Source organism: Dryobates pubescens, chromosome 2 (genome assembly GCF_014839835.1).
Source record: "Dryobates pubescens isolate bDryPub1 chromosome 2, bDryPub1.pri, whole genome shotgun sequence".
Classification (NCBI taxonomy): Eukaryota; Metazoa; Chordata; class Aves; order Piciformes; family Picidae; genus Dryobates; species Dryobates pubescens.
The window spans coordinates 26,559,389-26,586,483 of record NC_071613.1 but is presented as its reverse complement, the minus strand read 5'-3'; the positions used below and the strand labels follow the sequence as shown (position 1 = coordinate 26,586,483).

The window sequence follows — 27,095 nt, the reverse complement described above, 5'->3', positions numbered from 1 at the left end:
CAGAGTGAACGGGGAAGAAATGTCTTATCCAAGTTGTTTTGTGTGATTAATACTTGTCTAGTAAGTCTGGCAACCTAAATCCTATCTATGCAGTATGTCAGCATTGAAAAATAAATGTCGGGATACATGTCTGTCTGCTTTAGCTTGCAATTAAATTACCTAAGAACTGGACTTGGAAGAGGACTCTCATCCTATCAAAGAGAATACCTAAGATGAAGATTTTAATTAATAACTGTCCAGAAAATATTTGGTTTCTTTCTGTCTTTGCCAGTTTTGTGCTTTGCAGAAGTTTCTGTTTCTCTGTGCTATGGAGCTTCATGGTCAAGAGAGTTCTGGCAGAATGGGATCAGATTAGCCTAAGAGTCAACTCCTTTTCCAGTGTGAAAATCAGACCATACCATGGCTGTTTAATATAATCCAGCATGTAACTTGACAGTGGCTGGATGAAGCTGTATATGCCTATATGATCAGAAATGAAGGGAGGAGGTATTCCTAGCAGAAGTTCTTTTTGTAATGCGTATGAAGTAAGTGGTAGTTTACACCATTAAGTTTTATCCTTTACTAATCTTGTTCTACAGTTGAAGTATGTAAAACTGGTGTTACAATGCTTATCTAAAATCTCATCTTACTGCCCTCATGATATTTTTATTGTAATCACTCCTACCCTTACAGTATGAGAAGCAGTATACTGTTAGCAGTCTAACATTATATCTTGTTACATTGTAATGTGGTTTTCTTTTTTTCACTAGTGTTACCAAAAATCCATTCTGCCTTCTTTACCACGTAATTCCATGTGCTTCAAAGATACCCTGATCTTTTTTTCATTGACTATTTAAAATTATTCCCATATCCAGGTTAGAAGTTAGTTTTCATTGTCATTAACTGCCTCTTAACTACTCTTCGGCCTTACAGATTCTTAATTTAAATACTGGTATGTGTGTGGTCAGACATCTTGATTTGTTTTCTGGATGCTGCTATGTTCCTGAGCAGATATTTTCATTAAGCTGTAGAATATATTACCCAGGTTGGTGTGGTTGTGGGGGTTTTTTGGTTTTTTTTTTTTTTTTTTCCCCCCCCCCCCCCCCCCTTTTCTCATTTGGTCTTTTAAACCTCTGCAATGCACTGGAGTGTTAAGAGAAGCAGAATCTGCGTTTTGGCATGAGGCATTTTTGTTTGTTTTGTTGCTGCTGTTTTGGAATTCTTCATTTGTTTTTCAGTATAACCTTAACTCCCCTTTGCAAAGTTTCTCCAACAAAATATTCAGCCTAATACAAAGTTGATGTAATCTGTCAAGTTGATACAGTGCTGAAAGAGAGAAGTTACTTGCCTCCAGATTTCAACAGAATCTTCTAAGCTAAAGTAGTCACTGGGGGAATAGGGAAATTTTTGGCCAAGTTACTGCTGATGTTTGCATCTGATTTGAGGACTGTTGTGTGTCTAAACCAGTTTGAACATCCACACCCCATTTGTGATGCTATGTAACTATTTTTTTAATGTGTTTTTAAAATTATCTCAAGTATAGTTCTAGAATACCTGCCATTCAGGTTTGTAAGCAAACTGATAAGTGAGAATTTTTGAACAGCCTGTGCTTATTTCATATGTTGAGAAAACTATGGGGGGGGGGAACAACAAAAAATCTTCTCGTGCTCATTTGCTGATAGGTAGCTGTGATTCTTGCTTGGGGGATAAAATAACTTGACCTCCTATCCAGGAAAAAATGATGGTTAACTTAATGCATCTCTAGAATGGCTCACCTAGTGACAATCCAGGACCTGTATCTTTGTTTTTTGATACTAGGGAAACCAGGTTAGCTACAACTGAACCTCTGCTTTGTAAGCATAATAGCTTAGAGCTCAGGGGTACCTCATGATGTTTCTAGAGAGCAGCGTATATCGGAAGTTGAAGGTTGTTTCTAGCTTGTTGTAAAAAGTGGGAAACTTCTTGAAATGCTTATACACCTGATACGCTCTCTGGAAAGTGTGTGTCTGGAAGGTGTGGTTCACTGTTCCTGGAGGTGTTAAAAAAACCTGTAGACATTGCACTTCAGGATATACTGTAGTGGGCATGGTGGTGTGTTGATGGTTGAACTTGATGATCTTAGAGGTCTTTTCCAACCTTAATGATTCTGTGATTCTATACATTACTCTTTGCTTTGCTTTACTGTATTTCTTGTTTTGTGATCATCAGAGTTTCTTGTCACCTTTCAGAAAAACAGGCAGTACTTGAAGCCTTGACAAATGCATCCCAGGTTGAAAAACTGCTACAGTCCTCTTCCTCTTCCTCCTTTAGAAAATTGACTTTCTAGAAGAGGTAAATTTGAATGTTGTGAAACTAAATTACAACTTCTAGTAGTGTATCTTGTAAATTTAATTTCTGTCCGTGTCTCATTCCGGTGACTGATGTTTATTTCCCTACCTTCTGAAAAGGATGTCTCTGGAAACCTTTGTTTGCAAAAGCCTATGTATGTATGTTGTGTTGATTTGTCAGTGCTTCTGCTGAAGTCAGTCACCCAAGTGTTACTTGAATTTAAATAAATCCAAAAGTTGTTTCCGAGTCTGATGTAGTTGGAGGCTAGCAGTGTTCCCCAGGGTTCAATACTGCATACAGTCTTGTTCAACATCATCAGTGAAGATGATGATGAAGAGATGGAGCATACTCTCAGTAAGTTTGCTGATGATAAAGTGCGAGGGGTAGCTGATACACCAGAAGGCTGTGCTGCCATTCAGCAAGACCTGGGCAGGATATGGAGATTTAGATGGAGGGGAACCTTAAGAGGTTCAGCAAGGGCAAGTGTACAGTCCTGCACCTGGGGAGGAATAACCCCATGCACCAGTACAGGCTAGGAGTTGACTTGCTGGAAAGCAATTCCAAAGGGACTGAGGAGTTCTGGTGGACAAGTTAACTCAAAGGGAGCAGTTTGCTCTTCTGGTATCCTGGGGTTCATTAAGAGTGTGACCAGCAGGTCAGGGTTCCTCTCCTCTCCCTCTGCTCTGTCCTAGGGATTCCTTCACCCACACAGCCTGGGTTCAATTCCTGGTCAGGGAACATGAATCAAAACAGTCAGGAAATTTTTCTTTTTATGCCAGCACTGTTAGAACTCAGCTGCCTGCTGAATCAAAGCCATGACATAAGGCCCCACCTGGAATATTGTGTCAGGTTCTAGGCTCCCTAGTTCAACAGGGACAGAGAATCACTAGAGAAAGTCCCATGGAGGAAGGCTACAAAGATGATAATACTGGAACACCTCTCTTTATGAAGAGAAGCTAAGTGACCTGAGGCTCTTCAGCCTAGAGAAGACTGAGAGGATATCAGTGCTTAGAAATATCTAAAAAGTAGGGGTCGAGAGGATGGGACCAGGCTCTTTTCAGTGGTGCCCAGTGATACAATAAAGGGTGGTGGGCATCAAACTAGAACACTTGAGGTTTCACTAAAAATTCTTTCCTTTGTGGGTGGCAGAGCACTGGAGCAGGCTGCCCAGAGAGGTTCCTTTGTGGCCTGATCTAGGTGATCCTGCTTTAGCAGGAGGGTTGGAATTAGATCTCCAGAGGTCCCTTTCAGACCCTATCATTCTGTGATTCTGTGATGTCTTTTTAAGGTATTTAAACATGCCTTAGTTATCTGAGGCAGTTCCTTACCTGCCAGAGTTTGTATTCTCTGAATGACACTGCCAACAGCTACACAACATGCTACATTATCCTGTTCATACAAAGCTGCTAGCAGTGAACTTAACAGCTTCCAAACATAATTTGAGTATCTTATTTCACTTAGTTTTTTTTAACAAGTAATTGTGTTCTTAATAAATAAAAAGATTAAATTAAAAAACACAAACAAAACCCCCTCACCACCACCCCACCACCCCCCCAAAAAAAACCAAAAAACCCACCCATCAAACTAGGTCTCTGAAGCTGATGGGTGCAGTTTTTAGGGAAGATGTGGTAAAGATCTATGATGATGTGTGACAGCTTTGTTGCATACAACTGTTATATAGCAATGAAAAAAGAATGACCAAAGTATCTCTTAAAATGCAGTGTTATTTCACAGTTTTTTCCTGTTTCTGTACAGGCGACTGTTAACCTGCAAGTCCTGTCAAAATAAACTTTTGGGGAAACCTTTACTAGGAATCACTGCCTTGATATGTCTAGTTTGGCTTCAGATAGTTCTTACATTTTCCTGTCTCTTCAATTTATCCTTTTTCAAGTTGTTTTCTTAGGTTTTAGTTTCTAGTATTGGGCTATTGCTTCATTCCATTCATCAAACTTTTCTAGGACCTTAATGAATTCCAGGTATTGCCAACTTATACTGAGATGATGCAGAAAGACAAAAATTACCCTTATTGCTTAGACATTATTTAAACATTAAGCAAAGACATCTAATGATGCCTTGTGTTTTAAACTTTCTTGCTGTTGTCTTGAGAGTTAAATTCATGAGACTTAAAAAGATGTTAGATTATAATATATATATATATATATATAAAATGGAAAATAATAACAACAGTTGTCCTTTCAAGTTTTCTTTTTTATTTCTGAGAATTTCAACATACTTTTGGAAGAACTAAATCTTGCTGTTTGAACAAGGTTTAAGGAGTGAAGTTCTGCTATTATGATTTCTAATTGGTTTTATGAAACTGCTTTACTTCATACTGTATCTAGAATAGTCATTATATTTCACATGATTAGTTCCATGATGCTCTTTACTTTGCTTAAATGTTGTACATTTTGGCGTGAAGCACTTAGTCCTCCTTTTTCCTTCTTCCTTTTAATATGCAGTACTTTTGACCAAAAGTCTGAAGAGAACAGTTTCATCATTGTTAGAAAACAGGGCTAGTTGTCCAAAATGCAACTTTTCACGTTGTTTAGTATTGTATAATCCTATTAGAAATACATTAACAACTATTCATTGGAGCAGGATTTTACAAAACTAAGGTTTGGTGCCAAAACTCTTACTACTTTTTTTTCCTGTTTGTCATCTAAAGGTAAGAGAGAAGCAAAAATAAGAAAATGCTGGGGTCAGAACGAGGCGTTGTGGAAGAATGGCTGTCAGAATTCAAGGTAAGGTGAGATGAGTGATAGCTATACCATTTGCTTTATGCCACCGTATATCAAATAATTAACTTTTTATCCGTGTAGTCCTTGGTCTTTCAACTTCTTACAATGCATAAAGCCTGGAAATGTCTCTGTAAATGAGTCTACTGGTACATAATATGCAATGCATAGTTCTGATAGTAGTTTATTACTGCAGAGTAGGACACTATTATGGCAATGTGGCTTTATAAAGCATGTATTTTTGTGTAGATGAAGCAGATAGAATTTAACTGTTAGGTGGATAACAGCTTAAATTTCTTGTTAAGCAACCATTTTATTAAAAAAAAAATAAATTACTAGACACATTTGAAACTTAAAAAAAAATAGTACATTTTTTTGTTTTCCTGTGATCTGGCATAAAATTGCTTTGTCCTGAAGAACTGGAAACGTTTTTAAGCTATTTTATGTGTTGATAATTATGTTGAATGAAATAAAGGTTAATGCATAAACAGATGCTGTATTTCATTACTGATATGAAATTAATCTATTATTTAAATTAAGAGTTAATAATTCCTCACATAATTGACAGTACACAATGTCATTACATGCTGTTGTTGGGAATTTGTTGATGAACCAAAGATACAAAATCTGCAGACGTGGTTGCTTTGTGGCACTCAAGACTGTCTACGCTCATTCTAGATTGTCTGCACCTCTTAAATAAATTAAGTTGATTTGATAAAGACTTTGAATCACAGAACGCCAGATTGGAAGGGACCCCAAGGATCATCTGATCCAGGTGTTAAATATATGAAGATTCTCTTGATATTCAATGAAGCTGGAGCAAATGATTTTGTGAAAGAAAAATCTGAAACTGCTTTTGGATTTTAACCCTGGAAGTTGGCATGTCCCCCCTATGCTGAACAAACTTGGTTGCCACTTCGATAATTTACTGAATGTCAGGATTTTTTCTTGATGTTGAGATAAGATGGATTCCTTTTGTGATGACTGCTAATACTTGGAAGTGTTGGTTTCTCAGGGTAATTTTTTTTCCTTTGGTCTTTTAGGCTTTACCCGAAACACAGATTTCCAGCTATGCAGCTACATTGCACCGAAAAAAGCCACTGGTACCAGCTCTATATAAAGTCATTCAAGATCCAAATAATGAGGTGGGAGACTCTTAAGACTGCCAACAGAAATATTTTTAGTATTTTTCACCTCTACTACTGAAACTAGACTAACTGAGATCTGGGGATAGAGTGGAAGATTCTTTGATTTCTTCTTTCTAATGTAGTCTAACATAGGTATCATCCCACTTCTTACTCCCTTGCTTTTGGCAGTTACTTTAATTCCTTTCTGATAATACACAGCTTTGTCTGCTCCCAGAAGTAGTTGGTGCTGTCTGCTAGATTTTACTTACCACAGCTGACTGTTACACTTGATTTGGCAATGAGTTTTTGTTATTTCCCCACATACCCCCAGCTACCCGAACCATTTTTCAGTCATAACAGAGACACAGTAGGCTTGACACTGAAGCTCAGTGAGACCAATGTGCCACTCACTTGGAGGCCTGTTACAGTGGAATATGCAATCAATTTGTTAAATCCAATTACAAGAAGATGAACTTTTACAAATATATTAGTGGCAAGAGGAGCGGCAAGGCAACCTCCACTCCTTAGTGGACATGGAGGGGGGAATATTGTAACATTGAAAAGGCAGAGGTACTTTACACCTTCTTTCCCTCAATTTTTAATATCAGGATAGGTTGTCTTCCAGACATCTGGCCTCCTGATTTGGCAGATGGAGTCAGGGAGCAGTAGAATTCCCCTGTAATCCAGGAGGAAGTAGTTAGAGACCTGCTTAGCCACTTGGATCCCCACAAGTCCATGGGACCGGATGGGATCCATCATAGGGTGCTGAGAGAACTGGCAGATGAGCTGCCCAAGCTGCTCTCCATCATTTTTCATCAGTCCTGGCTCACTGGAGAGGTCCCAGATGAGTGGAAGCTGGCCAACGTGGTGCCCATCCACAAGAAGGTCTGGTTGGACGAGCCAGGGAATTCCAGGCCTGTCAGCCTGACCTCAGTGCCAGGCAAGATTATGGAACAGGTCATCTTGAGTGCAATCACACAGCACTTGCAGGATGGCCAAGGGCTCAGGCCCAGCCAGCACGGATTTAGGAAGGGCAGGTCCTGCCTGACCAACCTGATCTCCTTCTATGATCAGGTGATCCGCCTGGTGGATGTGGGGAAGGCTGTGGATGTAGTCTACCTGGACCTCAGCAAGGCCTTTGATACTGCTCCCCCATAGCAAACTCCTGGCCAAGCTGTCAGCTTGTGGCTTGGACAGCAGCACTCTGCGCTAGGTTAGGAACTGGCTGAAGGGCCAAGCCCAGAGGGTGGTGGTGAATGGTGCCACATCCAGCTGGCAGCCAGTCACTAGTGGTGTCCCCCAGGGATCAGTGCTGGGCCCCATCCTGTTCAATATCTCTATCAATATCAGGGTGAGGGTATTGAGTCCATCATCAGTAAATGTGCAGATGACACCAAGCTGGGGGCTGCTGTTAATCTGCTGGAGGGTAGGAGATCTCTGCAGAGGGACCTTGCCAGGCTGGACAGATGGGTAGAGTCCAAGGGCATGGTGTTGGGTGGTAGGTTGGACTCGATCTCGATGGTCTTTTCCTACCTGATTTATTCTATTCTAACTCTTTGGGGTAAACATGTTGGGTTTTTTTGTAGAATCTCATTATTCTATCTTGGTAAGACCAGGATTCTCAATTTAACATGGAACCAGCGTGTTTAACAACCAAAACAACCAACCAAAGTGTTTCTCTGTTTTTGACAGTGATCTAACAAATTGAGAGCTATCAAATGAAGGCAAGCATATGGTCAAGTTAAATATAATTCTTACTGTTTGCCTTTTAGGAAATGTCATACTTTTTTTTTTTTTTAATATGGAGAAGATAGTAACTGGAACAGAAAGTTACAGAGTTGAGAGTGATCTTGCTCATCAGCCCCATTGAATAATGTATTGGTTTGCATAATATTTGAATTAAAAAGTGCTTTTGAAGTACTTTTTTTGGAAATAGTTTTATTATTTTTGGACTTGCTTTATGGTGGTCAACATAAATATTCTATGGATTTTTATGCAGTACCGAATTAAAACGTTGAGTATTCATGTGGGATTGTTCAGGATTAACTTGGAAAGCTCAGACTTGAAACAGAATGAGAGTGCCTTTGCTATGCCAAAGTACAGACGTAGTACTTTTAAAATCATAGCTAATTTCACCCAATATGTTATAGTTAAGCCTAAAAGGAGCACATTATTTTCTACCGTGATTGAATTCTTTAAAAAGGCAATCTTTGTCATACATTTTATCATTATATTTAACTTCAAAGTATGGCTGTTAAGATTTGAAAAACTTACAAAAGTCAGTGAAATTTTTTATCAGCTTTCTCAAAACATGAGTAACCTGCATCTCTGTAAGGTGTAAATTATGTAATTGTCATGTACTGTATACTTAGGACAGTAAAACTTTTGTTTATAATTGTTCATTATGCCAATAGGAAAGCTCTTGTAATATCTCTTTCCTGACAAACTAAAAACTTATATGATTACAGGAGGCTTTGTACTTCAGATGTTTTATCCTATTACTGTGCTACACAGTTGTTTTGACTTTGGACTGAAAGATCTTTGGACTTGAAAAAGTGTGCATCAGTTGTATACACCTACTACTAGTGACAGAAGCTCCATTTCCTCTGTTTATCCAGTGTCTTCTCAGTGTTTATAATCAGAGAATTAATTGAAAGAGTCTGCTTCTCTGAAAAGCAGGTTAACTAGGATTCAAGGAAAACATCTGTCTTAGTGTCAAGTTTTGTGTGGGAGATAATACCTGTATTGTGGTGGGAATAACTTGGGTGTTCATGCCTTTAAAAATATTTGTGTTCTAGTGCCTTTGTGATGGCAGTCTGCATTCTTTGAGATGAAGAGCTCCTTAAAGCTTTGAACACACCAAAAGCTATGAAGTAGTAACTGCAAATAACTCTCAGATTTTCACCTAAGTAATTTTCAGCTGTTAGACCTTTTGCACGGCTATTGTGACAGCTGCTAGAAATGAGGAGTATTCATGTGCTTGCAGCACCAGTAACTGGATATCACTTGTATCTTTTAGGGAAACACAGTTCTGCTTAAAAGACTAATTTTATAAAATTTTAATTCGAAGGAAAGAAACCTCAGTAACTGCTCTGGTTGAATCTTATCTAACCTTAGCTAAAGTGAATTACTCTTTTCCATGGGATGTGGATTAGACCAGCTAAATTCAAATGGGAAACAGCTATGGGCTACTGTCATCTCTCATCTAATAGAAGTACTATTTATAGCAATGCTGCTGTATGTATCTGGTTTCTGATATTTGTTTAGATTTTTTTTTTCACCTGTTATCTCCCTGCAGATATGCTTGTATTTATTGTTTGCAGATGTTTCTTCTTTCTTCTTTAGCTTTGTGCTAATGTTTTCTTCTTAAGAACCTACAAATTTATTCTGTGATCTCTATAAATGATTTATTAACCACTATTTTCTTTTTATTTGAACACCTGAAATGTGCTAGGCCTCTCATAAACCAGTACAGTTCTAAGGATTTGAACAATTACTGTAATAGATGATTTTAATAATTAGTGTCACTTTTAGGTAGGAGTTTCTACTAAGCAAAAATTAAGAGTATATTTATGCATCTTTCGAACATAAAGTCATATGTGTATATATATAATACTGGCATAAATATACTAGAAAAAAATAATATATGCTCAACTTGATAATTCACAGAATGACAGAAACATTCAGGTTGGAAAATACTCTCAGGATCACCAAGTCCAACCTATAATCCTACCCTACAAAGTTCACCCCTAAACCATATCCCTGAGCACCACATACAAATGACCTTTAAACACATCCAGGGTTGGTGACTGAACCACCTCCCTAGGCAGCCCATTCCAATGCCTGACCACTCTTTCTGTGAAAATTTGTTTCCTAATGTCCAGTCTAAACCTACCCAGTTGTAGCTTGAGGCTATTCCCTCTTGTTCTATCACTTAATTACCTGAGAGAAGAGACCAGCACCAGCCTCTCTACAAGGTCCTTTCAGGTAGTTGTAGAGAGCAATTGAGAAAGCCTTATAATTGTTTTTGTAAAATAACTGCAATGGTAGCTTTATGGGGTTCTAATTTCATTTAGATCCCAAATTAATATAAATAATAATTGAGATAGTTTTTATATATGGCTTATAAAGATCTGTGTGATCCAAAAAACTGGACTTGTTTCATGCTGTGTCAATGTTGTCCATGTCAAGCTTCTGTCCCTCTCACATGGGGTATCTCATTGCTTCTGTTGTAAAACCAGCTTTTAGGTTACAGTTACAATGCTGTCAGCCAAAAGCCTTGTAACACAAGGTACTCATACCAGAGCCTTGTATCAGAAGAAATTTGTCTGGTAGCAAAGTTTTATTTTACATGCGTGTTATGTTTCGGCTTATGTAATTGGTGGTTTAAAAATTGCATGCTTCATGGACCAGAACACTGATTTTTAAATGAAACTGATGTGTTTCATTTCAAAAACAGAGAAAGTCAGGGGGCTATTGGTTGACAGCCAGCTGAACATGAGCCAGCAGTGTGCTCAGGTGGCCAAGAAGGCCAACAGCATCCTGACCTATATTAGAAATAGTGACACAAGCAGCACCAGGGGAAGTGATTGTCCCCCTGTACTCCGCACTCTTGAGGCCACAGCTTGAGTATTGTGTTCAGTGTTGGGGTCCTGGAACATGTCCAGAGAAGGCAACAAGGTTTGTGAAGGGTCTTGAGAAGAGGTTCTGTGAAGAGCAGCCGAGGGAATTGGGATTGTTTAGTATGGAAAAGAGGAGGCTGAAGAGGGACCTTATTGCTGTCTACAACTATCTGAAAGCAGGTTCCTGGAGGTGTTTAGAAGATGCAGAGATGTGTTGGTGAGGGACATGGTTTAGCACAAGACTTGTTAGATTTAGGTAATGGTTGGACTTGATGATCTTAAAGGTCTTTTCTGACTAAAACAATTCTATGATTCTATTTGGTGAGTCTCTAACTCTTTCTATATGATTAGAAACACTTTAGGTTACATGGATGCCTCCATCTTTTTGGATGTTGAATCCCATGATTTTTTTCTTTAGGTCAGATTTTCCCATTTCTAATAATGTAATACTGGATAGTGGACACAGACCTTAGCAAAACTCCTCTTGGAATATTTTTTTGGGGTAGCTTTTGACTTTGGTATTATAAACTTCATTAGTCATGGGAAAGGGGGAGTCAATTTTATGTGGTTGGTTGGCTCATTTATTTTCTGTTCATTAACAGCTCTGTGGATGCATCTTAATGATTCATTTGGCATCTATGGCTTTAAAATGGCAAGATATTTATCTTGTTTATTGCACACTGACTTGGCAAGGACCTTTTTAGATTCTTATACTGAAACACGAAGGGCATGTTAAGATTGAAAAAACAAACACAAATGCAGACTTGTGAGGTTTGAAACTAAAAAGAAATCAATTCACATTTCTGTCAATAGAGTTGTCATTAGTAGCTAATCTTTAACCTTTGTACTTTTAGAAACCTTACAACTGCACCATTAAAGTTATGGTGCACAAAGTTCAAGTCACATATCTGTCACATGCCTTAAATTAGTACCTACATACAAAATAAATGTCGTACTGTGAGCCCTAGAGAAGAATGTGGTGGTGGCTGTAGGAAGGCCACATTTCGCAGTACCACATACCAGTGCCACTCAGGACTGTCCTTACAGATCTTCTTAAAAGGAATGCAGATAACACTTTTGGTTTGTTCACTCAATCCCCATGAAGGAATGTATTTCTACTGGCTGCAGTGGCTATATGATATAGCTCCTATATTTGCTATGTCATTTTCCCATATTAGAGAAGCCTAGCAGTAATTCTTTAGTCTTTTTGCCTTTCTACAGCTCCTGGAGCCTGTTTGCCACCAGCTCTTTGAACTTTATCGTAGTTCTGAAGTTCGGCTCAAGAGATTCACGCTGCAGTTCTTGCCAGAGTTGATCTGGGTATACCTGCGTCTCACTGCCAGCAGAGACAGGCAGAGTAACGGTTGCATTGAAGCATTGCTACTTGGCATTTACAACTTGGTAAGTGAGATGAGTGGGAATGGCTGAGGAAGGCTCTTGAGAGTTTGCATCACTGACCACTAGAAATAAATTATTGGAACAACATATCTCAAATTATAATACACTTACATGAAAGCATATATAATCTGGAGAAAAGCATCATGTAACAAAGGTTTACTAAGAACATGTTTGCAAACATTTTTAATAGTACTCTTTCTGGGTAAACTAAAAAGGATCATTTCATGGGCTTTCTGGAACTGTTTTTATGCTCATGTTTGTAAGGAAATTTAATAGCCTTCATTAATGTTAAAAAATGCAACTTTCTATGGACATTGTTGTTAGGCCAATATGCTTGGACAGTTTTCATGTATCACTTTGCCTTGCATCCTACTTACTCTGAAGATATTTTCTTAAGGGTGATTTGCAGCTGAAACCACTCTCCATGCTAGCACTTCGATACATACATGTACACATTTGAGGCAGATAGTTGGTGAGTGAAACTGATTTTTAAGGATAAGTACAAACAACTGTAGATGATTGTCTGGTGATTGGTTGTAAAAGTAGTTTTTTATATCCTTAACCTTAGCCTGAAAATGTTTTCTCTTGTAACATTATGATGCTGATAAACTTAGCAACACTATCAAGATAGGCATCTTCTAATAGGAATTTCTGTGTTACAAGACTTTAAAACATTATACTGTAACATTACCCTTTCCTCTGCTATCATAGTAAACCCCTCCTTTAGATTATGCATTATGTTTCCAGATATGATGAGAGACAAAACAGTCAAACTCCAGTTCTTAATAAAATTCTTGCTATGTGTCTATTGATTAGCTCTAACAACTGGGAGATCCAGTTAATTTATAATTATTGAGATAGAGAAACCATTGGAAACTGCTTGTGGATTTTTGATACTGTTTGTTGGGCTGAAGTAGCATGTGTATTCTTTCTGATAAAGGTTCTTTTGCAGTCCCTCTGTCACGTGAGTAATCAATTATTATTTTTTTTTTCTTCATTCTCTCCAGATTGAGGAAGAAAGAGGCTTCACAATGTACAGTGGCTGACACTTTTTTTTTGTCCTTTCTGTTGATATTTTTGGTATTTATACCAAGACCAAAGTTTTCTCCATACTTAATTACATATACAACAGAAAATGAAATGCAAGGAAAAATATGCATTCTGTCAACTGTCATCCCATTGTAATGTGCTACCTTGCACTAAGTTTTCAGATAAACTGGAATGACTAGAGGTCATTGTTAGGAAATTTGCTATACCAAGTGAAAAGGCAGGATTTTAGACTCCTTTTTGATACAGACTTATGTAATTGTTCTTTTGTATATTTGCTTTTTAAAACTGCTGGGTTCGCTTATGTAGTAGCCTAGCAACTATAAAATCTGGCCAATCTAAAAGCCTTTTCAGAAAACATTCTGTCTATGTATTGCTGATAGAACACCTGAAGAAACTTTGTGAATGTCCTTGATTTCACCTTTTCTCTGTGGTTCATTTATTATGAAGTACTGGCCATTGTCAGCAAGTGACTCATCATGTATCTGTCTTGTGGGCTTAAAGTTTAGCCTTACTCCACTATGCAGTTCTATTATAAATAAATGTTATAATGGTGGGCTAGAAAAGCTTTTTGTTCTTGTTTCAGTTTTGATTGTCACGGTGATCACGGAACTGATGCTGTCTATAAGTGTTGCAGACTCATTCTGCACAACAGGCTGTAGGAGAGGTCTTTCCTGCTTTTAAAATATGTATGTAAATTTGCGGATAGTCTGCAAACACATGGAGAGCTTTGATTGTTAATAGCCTTAGCAGATCAGGACTTCTGACTTCTTATTTGTCAAATGCATTTCTAAGAGTTGAGAATTATTTCAAGTTCCATCTCCTTACTTCTGTTTTGGTTTTGCTTTTTAATGCAGGAAATTGCTGATAAAGATGGAAACAACAAAGTTTTGTCTTTCACCATCCCTTCATTGTCTAAACCCTCAATATATCATGAGGTAAGGGTTGCTGTGGTGAATTAGAATTGAATCTATTAGATGAATCAAAACTGAATCAATTTGATGGAACAGGCCATTTTAGATGGATCTTGTTGCAGTAAATTTTCAGTGTCAGTAGCTTCTGGTCAGTGCAGTGAGATTCAGCAGCATTAGAAGAAATGTAAATGTTGAAAAACCTTTACCGATGTTGCCCCTTTTGAACAGTGGTTAGTTGTGTTGTAGTTGCAACTATGGGTTTTTTGCCTCTTGTGTGTTCATACACAAGTAGTTTTCCTAACTCCTCCTAAGTACAGCTGGAACTTGGAATTATTTTTCTTTCTCCTGTTGCTATACAAAAAAAGAAATCTGTGATTGCATAGATAGTATGAATGAATATGTAAGACTCAAAGGTGAAAATTATTCTCCCCTGCTCTACTGCTTCTAATTGAGGAAGCTGTTTATAATAATGAAATTAGGCAATGTTTTCAGATTTACTGTATTTTGGAATAATCTTCATTTTTACAGATCAGAAGTGTGTCTTTTGGCTTGAATGGTTAGGAGTTTTAATGCTTTTGAGGACCTTTCACTTATGACTTGATTTCCACTGCTTACTTTCTTCCTCATCCAACCCCTTATTTCTAGCCCTCTACTATTGGATCCATGGCATTAACAGAAGGAGCTCTATGTCAGCATGATCTCATCAGGGTAGTTTACAGTGATCTTCATCCTCAGAGAGAAACCTTCACAGCACAGAACCGGTATGTAGATGTATTGTAATGTTAGAGGTGCATTACTAGGTAGACAAGTCTTTAAATATTAAGGCCAAATATTAGTGTTTGGTTCTTTCTTAGCATTAAGTGCTTGGAAGTAGATCTAGGGAACAGTCTCAGTAATCTTACGGTGTGGGTCTGTCTTTGTTTTGTTCCAACTTTGTCAGTTCTACTAGTTAATGTAGAAGAGAGTAACTTCTCTGTCATTTCTCTGTTCATCAGCAATATCTTTGGGTTTATGTCTGTCAACTCACATTTTGCATAGCAAAATTCAGCTTTGGCTCTGGCTGTTACTGATTTTTCCATGGGAAGAGGGGAACGCAGCTGAGTGGATAGGTAGAACTAGGAAAGAGGCCTGCCATTCTAGTGACTGCCAGCTTTACCTGTGTCTAAACCCAGCTCTGGGAAAACTGATAAAATACTTTTGAATGCATTGCAGGCTTGTGCTGTACTCGCTGTCTAAATATTATGTTCCTCCACGGTTCCTGCATATGCTAATGGATTTTAGTAATAGTAATTATAATTGTTTAGTAATAAAACTTTAATAGCCTGTTTCAAGTTACTGAATTATAATGAAAGAAGATTGCAGGATTTCTGTGTTCATTTCTGACACTTCATATTGCTGGATACTTTTTGTGTTAAATTGAAAAATTTAAACCATGCAAGATTTTGTTCTTGTCTCTTTTCAGTTTTGAGGTGCTGAGCTTTCTTATGCTGTGCTACAATTCTGCTATTGTCTATATGCCTGCCTCTTCTTACCAATCACTTTGTGGGATGGGTTCCAGGTGAGACACTTGCCTTTGAAATAGTCTTGCATGTTGCATCTAGACTTAAAAATACTCATACAGCTAAAAATGAATGAATTTGCTTGTTATGTTTAGTAACCTAAACTATTTAGCTCTTGGTCAGTCTTGCAACTTACTGTAGATTTGAAGCCATGCATGCATACATACAGTAAAAACACACGGATTATCTTACTACTGCATATGTTTTCATTCAAGTTACAAAATTTCATGTTATTTGGAAAGAAAAGAAAGGCAATTTGGGGGGGGGGGAAATCAGTTTAATCTAGTCAGACATTTTTCAGTGTGGTCAGCTTTAAAATCCTGTGAGGAATACCACCAGTTTCCTCTACTTCCAGATATTAATGTCTTGCTTATGAGGACTTTCATTATATAGTGCTTGCACAATGTTGTGGGTTTTAGTGATTTATGTGGGTTTTTCTTTGGTGTGGATTTTTTGGTTTGTTTTTTTTTTTTTGGTGTTGTCTGCCCTCGCCCTGTTGTTTTTCCTTCCCTAGGTGGTGGGTTTTTTCCCTTCCCCCACCTCCTTCCCCCCCCCTCTTCATAATAGCATCCCACTTCCTGGAGAATTCAGTACTGTGATTTCTCAAACTCTTTTACATGCCCTTTACATAACCTTCTACTTGAATAGCCTTAGAAGCATCTGATTGGCAAAGATCCCTGCTTTTTGTTCTGAAAAATCTCAAGAATATCTGATACTCCCATATGCCTGGTTTTACCAGCATTTTTGTCTAAAATTAGATAAATTCTCTCTCCTACTCCTAAACAGAGGAACCTCTTAAAATATTTTTTGCTTAGCTTGTTTGCTTCAGCACAATACTGCTATAAATACATGAAGTTCAGTTATGTAGCAAAGAAGGATCAGACTAGCTTCTAACAATGTATATTCTGTAGTAACACACACATAGCAGTTAAGATTAAATCCTCTTTTCTGCCCCTGCTTTATTATGTGAATGGCTGTATTCTTGCATCATTTTCACTTGAGATGTGGCTATAGTGAATTTGACAAATATGTTTGATATTTCATGCATCTGAAAATTAGATCTGTTCTTTGCGTACAGAAGAGAGTCAACATTTTACAGGCTTGGGGATTTTTTTGTTGTGTTTGAAACAGTGCAGCAGTTACCATGTATTAGTGGGCATGATGTTGCTTCCATGATGAAGATTCAGATATTAATGTTATGAATAAATTATTCTGTTATTTATGAAGACTCAATGCTATGTAGTATAGGGGAAGGCAGGTCCTTTTCCAATGGTCAGAAGCTTTTTGGTTGTTTTTACAGTATCTGTTATACAGCTTTACATAAAAGGATAAGGTGGGAGATGACTTAATTCTCTTATACAACCAAAATATTTTCTTAAAGTTGGTTTTAGTTGCTGAACTTTGGAGAGAATCTCCTACTTGGTAGCTGGCAGCAGGGAACATCTTGCCACCTTCATTCTTCAGAAGCTGGTTATGATTTGACGATAACAGGTGGCGTTAATGGGTATATGGCAATAACACTGGGTTATGAACAAGCCACATCTCAAGGCACTGTTGTAAAACTGCTTAAATGTTGGAGAGAGCAATATAAGATTGTTTGACTTTGTTACTTATATTCTGAAGAATTTTGAAAACTAACTAAAAATCTCTGTGAAAAAGACATTTGCAGTCTTGTGGAGTTACCTTTTTTACAATGGTGTGTCTTTTCAGACTCTGCGTGAGTGGATTTCCACGGCAGCATGAGAAACGCTGGAAAGAACACTGCGGTAGAGTGGTGTTAGATCCTGACTTCATGGTGCAGCTGCTCACAGGTGTTTATTATGCCATGTAAGTGGAAGATTTTGTTTAAAGAGAAATGTCTGGTTTTACTTGAATTAAAATATAAATATTTGGTTTATTGAGGAAGAAAAAGTTGCATTTGAAACACAAGTTTACAACTTGATTAATGTATTTCCTGTTACTTGCTCACTTAGCCAAGTGATTATTTTAAGATATCTTTGTCAGCATTAAATTAGGTGATAAAAATTGGGCAATAGGTACTGAAGAGGGTTAGACTTCTGGCTTCCTTGTTTTCCAAATTTCCCCTACAACCAGATACCTTTTGTTGACAAGCTTAATGAGCTTGGATGCTGGGATAACCAGATGAAATGCAGACCTCTTCAATATCAGTAGCTTCTGAGGCAGCAAAGATGCATTTCTGATGTAAATTCAGTTTTGCTAAGCAGTGTTAACTTTTACATCTTGAGTCCCTTTTTTTTTTTTTTTTAATCCTTTAAGTTTGTCCTCATTGGGGCTTCAAATTTGCCTTGCTCGGTGGTGACAGGAACGAGTATTTTTGTTATACAAACAAGATTAAATGAAAAAAACTTTGTTCTTTTAAAAGAAGCAAAGGGGCTGGGTTATGCATACAGTTGAGTTTATAAGATATGAAAGATAAGTATCTTCCTTTACTTTTTAGATACAATGGTCAATGGGATCTTGGCCAGGAGGTATTGGAGGACATAATTTACAGAGCACAGCTTGAACTCTACTCACAGCCTCTGCTGGTAAGAAACAATCCATTGCAAGTTATGGGCTTGGTTAAGAAGAAAGTGGATGTGTTTCTGAAGTGGATTGATGATGAAAGCATTTGCATCCATTTACTGTGCTCCCAAATGCAAGCGGTTGTTAACAGCTGTTATTTTCAGCATAGCTATTTGTACCATGTTTTTAATGCTTGAGTATTAAACTAGGCACTGGGATCTCCCAGGACTTACTGATGCTGAAAACGAGAATTTTGTAGTGGATTACATTTGGATCAAAATGTTTGTTTTGTTAAGGTTTAACTGAATGCTTACATGTCATAAGACATTTGTTGCAAAAAATGGTGTTTTCTTTGTTTCAAGACATTCAGGGGGGCTGAGAATATGCTGTGTGGTTTGCTAACACAGTATAGAAAACCAACAGTAGCGTAGAGTTGAAAGTGAAAAGGAGCTTCACCACTAGAGTCAGTGCTAGATATTTATTGGTCAAAGAGACACAGATCTTAATCTTCTTTGGAAGAGCAGACACAGAGTAGAGGTTTTCTGATTGTTTGGGATCGATTTTTTAATTTTTTTTTAAACTGTATTTGTTCTAATCATAAAAAGAGATTAAATGCAGAAGGTGGTTCAGCTGGGTGCAGGTGGATGGGGAGGATGAGGAGGTTGATAGGAGAAAGGGAAGGATTTGGGGTTTTGTCAGATGTAGGCATGAGGATCAAATTAATAGAGAAAATTAAGAAAAAGTAAAATAGATTTGTCTCAATTTGTGCATCAGAGCTTTTAATGATACTCTGAACTAACAGCAGTAAAATTTCACTGCTTTTTACATAACTGAGGAAAGAGTGGATTGGGAAAAATCTTTTTATGTGGCAACTGGAGATCCCTCTCTTCTGCAAAAAAAATTATGTAAAATTATCCTCTTGATGAATTAATATTGACTATAAAATTTATCTACAGGCTTTCTGACACTGCTGCATTTTAAATCCCTGCTGTCTGTTGATTTATTATAGTAGTTGGTTCCTTTTGTAAATGACTCATCACTCCATCAGATTGAAAATATTAAATTAAATATTAAACCTGCTGAATTTGGCCACCCAAGCTACTACATTTAAAAGGGGTATAAGAGAATCTGGAACTTGATATTATGACAATTTTCACTCCTTATTGTTAATTTTTAATCAATGTATCCTTGGAGATTATTTCTAACTCTAAGAATTGTGGTTTTTTTCCAGAGTTACTATTGCCTCTCCATTCCATTATTTTGTGTCAGTGACATGATGACATCACCAATATTTCCCCCTTCCCCAGCTGTCAGTTTTTTCATGCATATGCATGCAGGCACATCTGTGAGGTTTTGTTCTTAATACTCTGATTGTTGCCATGTTTCTTACCTTGTTTTACTGCAATTTTTAAAAAGCAGCTTTCAGAAATGGCCAGTTTCATAGAAAAATTATCTGCATATCTTTAGCCTCATGATACAGTCTCTAGCTGCGCCAGGGGAGGTTTAGACTCGAAGTGAGGAGAAAGTTCTTCACTGAGCGAGTTGTTCGTCATTGGAATGGGCTGCCCAGGGAGGTGGTGGCGTCACCGTCCCTGTAGGTGTTCAAGAGGAGATTGGACAGGGCACTTGGTGCCATGGTCTAATCGTGAGGTCTATCGAGACAGGTTGGACTTGATGATCCTTGGGGTCTCTTCCAACCTTAGTTATACTGTGATACTGTGATATATATTTAGCCTTTTATAAAAAGCTCATAACTTGGAGTCCTTTAACCACATTGTCTTCTCCAGGAGATGTGTATAATTTAGCAGCATTATAGAATTTAGAATTTTGTATTTTAGACTTAAAACTGCTGGCACCAAGTATAATACTGTCTGTGCAACATCCCAGATAAATTTGAAGTCAAGCCTCTAACTAGGATTTCCTAACAGCAGCAAATTCATTGAAGTCCAGTTAATATTTAGGCACCACCACCCCCCAAAGGATAATTTTTAGATATCTGTACTCAATCTGTCCATATAATTTTGAGAATACCATTAGTCATTACAATGAAAAACATTATAATTGTGTTTGGGTGTGTCTCTTGCAGAAAAAGTTTTGACAGTTGTCAAGGGTTGGGGCCAGGCCAGCCACTGGGCATATGACAGATGCTTTTTATTAATCCTTCTTCTTCCCCAAGAGGGAAGAGAAAGGGAATAGAAGAGACTTGTGGACTGGAAAACAAGAGTAAAACCAGCTTCAATGAAAATAATATCACTAAAATTAAATATATATCAAGATACACAAAACTGATACTGAACCAAACTCCCCAGTGGCAATTATGGATCCTATGGACAGGCTCTAAGAAAGTCCCAGACTGGATTCAGCAACAGATGGGAACCAGATTGGGAAACTAGATTCTGGAGCTGAATTCTGGATTTCAATTCAGGAACACAGGGATCAGGATCAAAGGCAGAACAGAATCCTCCTTGAACACTGACCATTGAAGAATGTGACCTATGTGGAATGGAATACCTCTTGGTCAGTTTAGGATCATCACCCCTTCTGTCCACTTCTTCCCACAGGTGCAGCCTTTTATTTGCTACATCCCCAAAGTAGTACACTCCCAAGCTAGCCTGAACCTGGTCAATAGCTCAGTTCCAGACAGTGTTTTGCTCTGAACAGAAGATTTCTGCATTTGTTTGAGACAGATATCCCTGTCTTCAGTGCAGAGACACCCAGGTTTTCTTACCCTGATACATAAAAGGCATGGATCAGCAAGTCCATATTGTGACAGCATCTTTATCCAGTGTTGGATGCTCTCTCATTAGAGCTCCTTTCTGGTAGACAAGAGTGGATATCTGGCCTGAAACCAGCCCTTCTTTGTCATTGATAGTTGCAGACTTGCCAAGTCTGAATTGTGCTGTTTGTTTTCCTGCCTTTCAGTGCCAGATTAGACATAGTGAGCAAGTATTTTTGCAACTTGAAGGATTGCACTTTGGTTTTTTTCCTGTCAGAGAAGGACTATGACTCATTCAAACTTAGTGTTTAGATTGTTTCAAAGTTCTACTGATGCATTAATTTTTATCTCCATATGGTTCTCTACAGACTCCAGAAGTACAAATTGTGCTGTTAGAAAGGGCCAGCTGTTAAAAGGTTCACCAAGCAGAAGTGCTCTGTCATTTTTTTGGTCCTGCTGCAGAAGAGTGGTGGTGAATGGTGCCACATCCAGCTGGCGGCCAGTCACTAGTGGTGTGCCCCTAGGATCACTGCTGGGCCCTGTGCTCTTTAACATCTTTACTGATGATCTGGATGAGGGCATTGAGTCCATCATCAGTAAATTTGCTGAAGACACCAAGCTGGGGGCAGGAGTTGATCTGCTGGAGGGTAGAGAGGCTCTGCAGAGGGACCTCGACAGGCTGGACAGATGGGCAGAGTCCAACGGCATGAGATTTAACACATCCAAGTGCCGGGTTCTGCACATTGGCCACAACAACCCCATGCAGTGCTACAGGCTGGGGTCAGAGTGGCTGGAGAGCAGCCAGGTGGAGAGGGACCTGGGGGTACTGGTTGATGGTAGGGTGAACATGAGCCAGCAGTGTGCCCAGGCAGCCAAGAGGGCCAATGGCATCCTGACCTGCATCAAGAACAGTGTGGCCAGCAGGAGCAGGGAGGTCATTGTGCCCCTGTACACTGCACTGGTTAGGCCGCACCTCGAGTCCTGTGTCCAGTTCTGGGCCCCTCAGTTTAGGAAGGATGTTGACTTGCTGGAACGAGTCCAGAGAAGGGCAATGAAGTTGGTGAGGGGTTTGGAACACAAGCCTTATGAGGAAAGACTGAGGGAGCTGAGATTGCTTGGCCTGGAGAAGAGGAGACTCAGGGGTGACCTTATCACTCTCTACAACTACCTGAAGGGAGGTTGTAGACAGGTGGATGTTGGTCTCTTCTCCCAGGCAGCCAGTACCAGAACAAGAGGACACAGTCTCAGGCTGCGGCAGGGAAGGTTTAGGTTGGATGTTAGGAAGAGGTTCTACACAGAGAGGGCTGCCTAGGGAGGTGGTAGAGTCGCCGTCATTGGAGGTGTTCAGGAGGAGACTTGATGGGGTGCTTGGTGCCATGGTTTAGTTGTTTAGGTGGGTTGGACACGATGATCTTGAAGGTCTCTTCCAACCTGGTTTATTCTATTCTAAGTGGTTTGCTATTAAGATATTTATAATGAGAAGGGTATCTCATCAAAAGAAGGTGCAATTCTAGAGAGTAGATGGAAAGGCAAGCCATTGTAGACTGTTGAACCTGATCTGCTTTGGTTCAGTACAGCAGAAATGAATTTACAATGTCTTTAGTATGATCAAAGATAGAGTAAATACTTTGTACCGTTTTGAGAGGATCGCATGGAAACAGGCCTCTGTGAATGAGAGAGCAGTTCACAAACAAGTGTTGAGGCTGAGAGAATTGGCTAGCAAAGGGCAAATCAGTGTTGAACAGTTGGAAAGCAGAGTGGTAAGAAGCATTTCTGTGATGGTGCCAATAGTCTTTTGTGCTGGTTAGAAGTCATACAGGAGAAGATGTTTAATGGGAAGTGAAGCGGTGTTCTTCCTGGCTAAATCCCCTTTTGTGATTGTTTTCCCTTGCAGCTCATGTACTTGTGCAGCTAGAACTGAAGTGAGTTTTTCATCCTATCGCCTCATGTCCTCTCTGTGGTCACAGGGGTACACCATGGTGTGTACTTCGCATTCTCTCTCTTGGGTAGGGGGAACATCTGCTTGCAGTAAAGATATCAGACTCTACAGGTGGGGATTAGAGGTGGCCCTGTTTCCTCCATGCACAAGACCATATGCTGTTTGCATTAGCTTGGCCTGTGACTTCAGCTTTGTGTCATTTTTCTCATGAAAGGTATTTTTATTGTCAGTTTGTAGTCTCTTTTGGTTGGAAACCTTTGTGTGTAGATTATTACCTGTGTCGGTAAAAATAGCAAATGTTGAACAAAATAAATTGCCTCAAAGATAGACGGGTTTTCTCAATATTTTTGAGAATACAATTGCTATGAGCTTTTCAACACTTATGAACTGTGAATCTTGAGGATGGAGCCATCCTTCTGGATGGAATCTAGCATAATTAACAATTCCTAATTTTTTCCCTTTCTATATGCAGTTAAGACATCTAAATATTGCCATTAGTGCAATCCAGGATGGCAAAAGACCATTTTATTGTTCTTGTAGGTTGCAAATGCCATGAAGAACTCGCTGCCCTTTGATGCTCCTGATGCATCACAAGAAGGCCAGAAGGTACTGAAAGTAGAAGTTACTCCGACAGTGCCAAGGATTTCTCGGACTGCTATTACAACAGCTTCTATTCGTCGTCATCGCTGGAGGAGAGAAGGTGAGCTTCCTTTGCCAAGAGTAAATACTGCAGTGTACTGTATTCATCATCATCACTGTAATCTGGCTTCTAAATTTGTTTGCTGAACAGTTGGTTTGGGGTTTGTTTGTTTTCAAAAAGTGATACTCCATAACAATGTATAGTATTTTACATCTTCAGAGCACTGCATTAACATGAACATTTAGGGTGTTTGTTTGTTTTTTGATTTGGTGATAACTCATGAGGTAGGTGAGAAAATGAAAAAGCTGTAAAATGTTCAATAAGTCTTCCTTTTTTTCCCTTCATGTAACACAGCATAAAATCGTAGGGGTAGAGTTTGGCTTAGAATTTGAGTTCTAATCCATGCTAAAACTCCCATTGTAAATAGCTCAGAGAATGAATGGTATTAACCAGACTTGATAGGTTCCAGCTACCTAAAGCTACTTGAAGGCGAGGGAAAAGCTGAACATCACACTCCTACCATCATATGGCCCAATTTAGAAAGGGGCCATGTCATAAAATAGCTTTGAATAGCTTACAATTAGTACTTATTTTTCCTTAGTAAGTACTTACGTCATATGGAAGTATGATTGAGTGTGAATTAAAAAAAATACCATGTAGTGGTATTTACCTTGATATGATGACATCTTCAGTGTAGGTGTAACAAAAAGCTTGTGTGGAAATCACTATGTCATACATATAAAGCTTCAGTTAAAAAAACCTGTAAAAATGGCTGAAGGTAGAAAGCAGAATAACCTAAAAATAAACTTGAGGGTAAAAGAGTCTGAAAACAAGGACTACATGTTTTCCTGTGGTGTTCTTTGAGGTATTTTTTTTCTGTATCATATGCAAAAAGACTTCATGACCTCTGGCCTTCAGCTGAATCAGGATGTAGATAGAGGACAACAAGTAGTTGTCTTCTGTTTTCAGGACTCTGAGTCATGTTTGTCTTTATTGTAGCTGACATTATATTAATTTGTTAGTCTTTGGTCTACAGCATAGCTCACCTGTCCCTTTCTGTGGATGTTCTCACCAACTTCTAACTAAGCGTGGATTCTGTTTTGTGTCTGTTCGATGTCCACATAAAGATTCTATTTTCCCTGCCTGGGTTGGAATGCCAAGAAAGGAATAGAAAAGCACTAAAATGTTATATGTTGAATCCCAGATGGCTTTGACTTCTCAAACGAGGCTGACTCAAGCATACCTGGCTCACCGATCCAACACGGCTCCACAGACCTAGGGATCAAACATGAGCAAGAGGGGGAGGTGCTGATGCGCAGGACCCCTGAGCATGGCTTCCTGGAGCCCGCCTTGGCAGCAGCCACAACAGAGGGTAGGACAGAGATGAGGAGGCAGAAGTCAGTGAGGCAGTTGCTGGAGGAGGATCCTGGCTCCCTGTCCCCAAGCAGAACTTCTTTCCATTCTAGTGTGTGTTTCCGCTATCCCAGAGTGTATTAGCTTCTCTTTGCAATACACGCATCCCCTATATTCCTAACATCAGGTCAGGTACTACCTTTTGTTATCATGTGGGCTGGCCTGGGGCTTGCATCTGTGTGGTGAAAGACTGCTTGGCATGGCAAAAAAAGAGAAAAATAACCAAAACCAAACCCCCAAACCAGGGGTAACAGTGAAGAGCTTTGGGATTGCTTGGAAACTTTCTATTACTGAGCATGTTTAACATTCAGAAGGAAAAAAATGCACCAGATGAACGTGATTCTAGTCCTGAAAAGCAGACAATGTAAAGCATAAATAGATTTCACTACAGTGAAGTTACAGTAGTATCTTCTAAGTTTGCAGGTTTTTAAATGTCCAAGAATGAAATTTCCAGTTCCCATTAAAAGCCAAGCCTGTCCAAGACAGATGTACAACTGTTGGTTGTTTTTATTCACCAGTTATCATTTAATTGAAAATTCATACATGTGCAACTTGTTTACATGAGTGGGCTGGCTGCTTTAAAGACACATACCAAAAAATGGCTTTTCAAGAAGAATTAAGGTTGTCATGTTTCTAAAAAGTAGAAACAATTGCTACTTTCTTAGTCATGCTGTCCACACAAATGCTGTAGGATTCCATATGTCTATGCTCTGCAGCCAAGAATAGGAAATAGAATAGCTGGTAGAAATCTATTTTAAGTTCCTCTATTAATTATCTCATATTTAATCCATAAAATACATGGCTCTGAATGCTCAATATGAATCTTGATTTCTCCTCAGAGATTAGAATTAATTTCTTTTAAATTTAGCTAACTAAAGTTCTCAAGTCTTCTTTTCTATCTGAATGTTCCTTTGGTGTTTCCAGCCTCTATAAGCATATCAATTCACCATAAATGAGATTTATTTGCACATTCAGATATGAGCTACATAGGTTTCAGATTTGTTTTTCTGGAAACAACCTGGAGAATTTGGAGATTTAAGATACTGTTATCACAGAATTCTTATCCTTAATCAGAGTTTCTGTTAAACAATAATTTAAGACATTTTGCTTCTGTAGAAAATAGGTGCACAGAAATATTTAGTACGGGTTTATAATCTGCTCCTTGGTGCATTTGAGCATGCTCAGTAAATAAGTCCTGTCTTCTCCTAAATTCACTTTCTTCAGTTTCTTACTCCATTTTACTAAACTTTGCATGTGCATGACCTGAAGGATATGGAGAAGTCCTTATCTGCAGAGAACCTTCTGGGAGAGACAGGCAGTGGGAAAGAAGTTTCTAAAGATGTGGCATTCTAGTCTTAATTTGTTTTAAGACATCTATATAATTTGGGAAGTTCTTGGATAAGGTGGCATTCCACACGCTTCACTTCAGTACATGTGGGCTGAATACCCTTCACTTCTGTAACATTAGCAATGTATAGTCACATGCTTGGGCAAACTGAATTCTGCCAGTTAATAGCACCTGGGAGAAGGAGAAAGAATGGAGTCTGGCTTGTTTAGCAGTATAGAATTGTGTGTATATATAGTGGTCTTTTATTTTACTGATGCTGATTTCACAGTAAGTTTCAGCTAGCAAATTCCCTCTCATAATTTGGATATGAATAGAATGAAAGACTGATAATTTCTAGTGACTTTTCAGCCTACAGGTATGGGAAGGATAAACAGAATAAAGGTAACTTTAAAAATCTATAGAAGTCCCCTTCTTCAGACTCAGAAAGTAGAAACAGGCAGATTTCAAGCTTGACTCAATAATGCCTCACAAGGTATTCTGCTTCTTGGTGGTGGCATCTGTGGTTATGTGCCCTGTTTTGGATCAGTGGAGAATGCTGTATCTACATCTACAGGATTAATTATGTAGCATAAATAGGTAGTCTTTGCAGACAAACCTATTCTGCTAAGAACAGCAGAAGTCCTGAATACATGCTGTAGCTGGTACAATTTCTGCCAGGTTGCATACTCTCTCTCTTCTGGCCTTACAGAAGAGTGCTTGGGAGGAGCAGATTTTTAGGTTTTGTTTTATTTTTAAATTGTGTTATTGGTCTATTGGTGGGGAAAACAATAATTGAAAACTTTACAAATTCATCTTATTTTTTCCTCA

The 27,095-nt window shown here is 38.6% G+C and overlaps 1 protein-coding gene across 6 annotated transcripts in view; it reads left to right on the top strand.

Moving 5' to 3' along the window:
* Positions 1 to 27,095, top strand: part of LOC104296657 (hyccin 2) — a 74,243-nt gene that overhangs the window by 16,910 nt on the left and 30,238 nt on the right. For 2 of the 6 annotated variants that reach the window (XM_054172686.1, XM_054172679.1), the window contains exons 3-13: positions 2,208 to 2,310; positions 4,973 to 5,048; positions 6,086 to 6,187; positions 12,013 to 12,192; positions 14,094 to 14,174; positions 14,796 to 14,911; positions 15,613 to 15,708; positions 17,420 to 17,536; positions 18,168 to 18,255; positions 23,428 to 23,587; positions 24,732 to 24,899. In XM_054172686.1, coding sequence (XP_054028661.1) covers positions 4,998 to 5,048; positions 6,086 to 6,187; positions 12,013 to 12,192; positions 14,094 to 14,174; positions 14,796 to 14,911; positions 15,613 to 15,708; positions 17,420 to 17,536; positions 18,168 to 18,255; positions 23,428 to 23,587; positions 24,732 to 24,899 — 1,159 coding nt within the window. In that variant the 5' untranslated portion in view covers positions 2,208 to 2,310; positions 4,973 to 4,997. The remainder of the gene's footprint in view (positions 1 to 2,207; positions 2,311 to 4,972; positions 5,049 to 6,085; positions 6,188 to 12,012; positions 12,193 to 14,093; positions 14,175 to 14,795; positions 14,912 to 15,612; positions 15,709 to 17,419; positions 17,537 to 18,167; positions 18,256 to 23,427; positions 23,588 to 24,731; positions 24,900 to 27,095) is intronic. The other 4 variants (XM_054172716.1, XM_054172708.1, XM_054172695.1 and 1 more) reach the window with 2 other exon arrangements.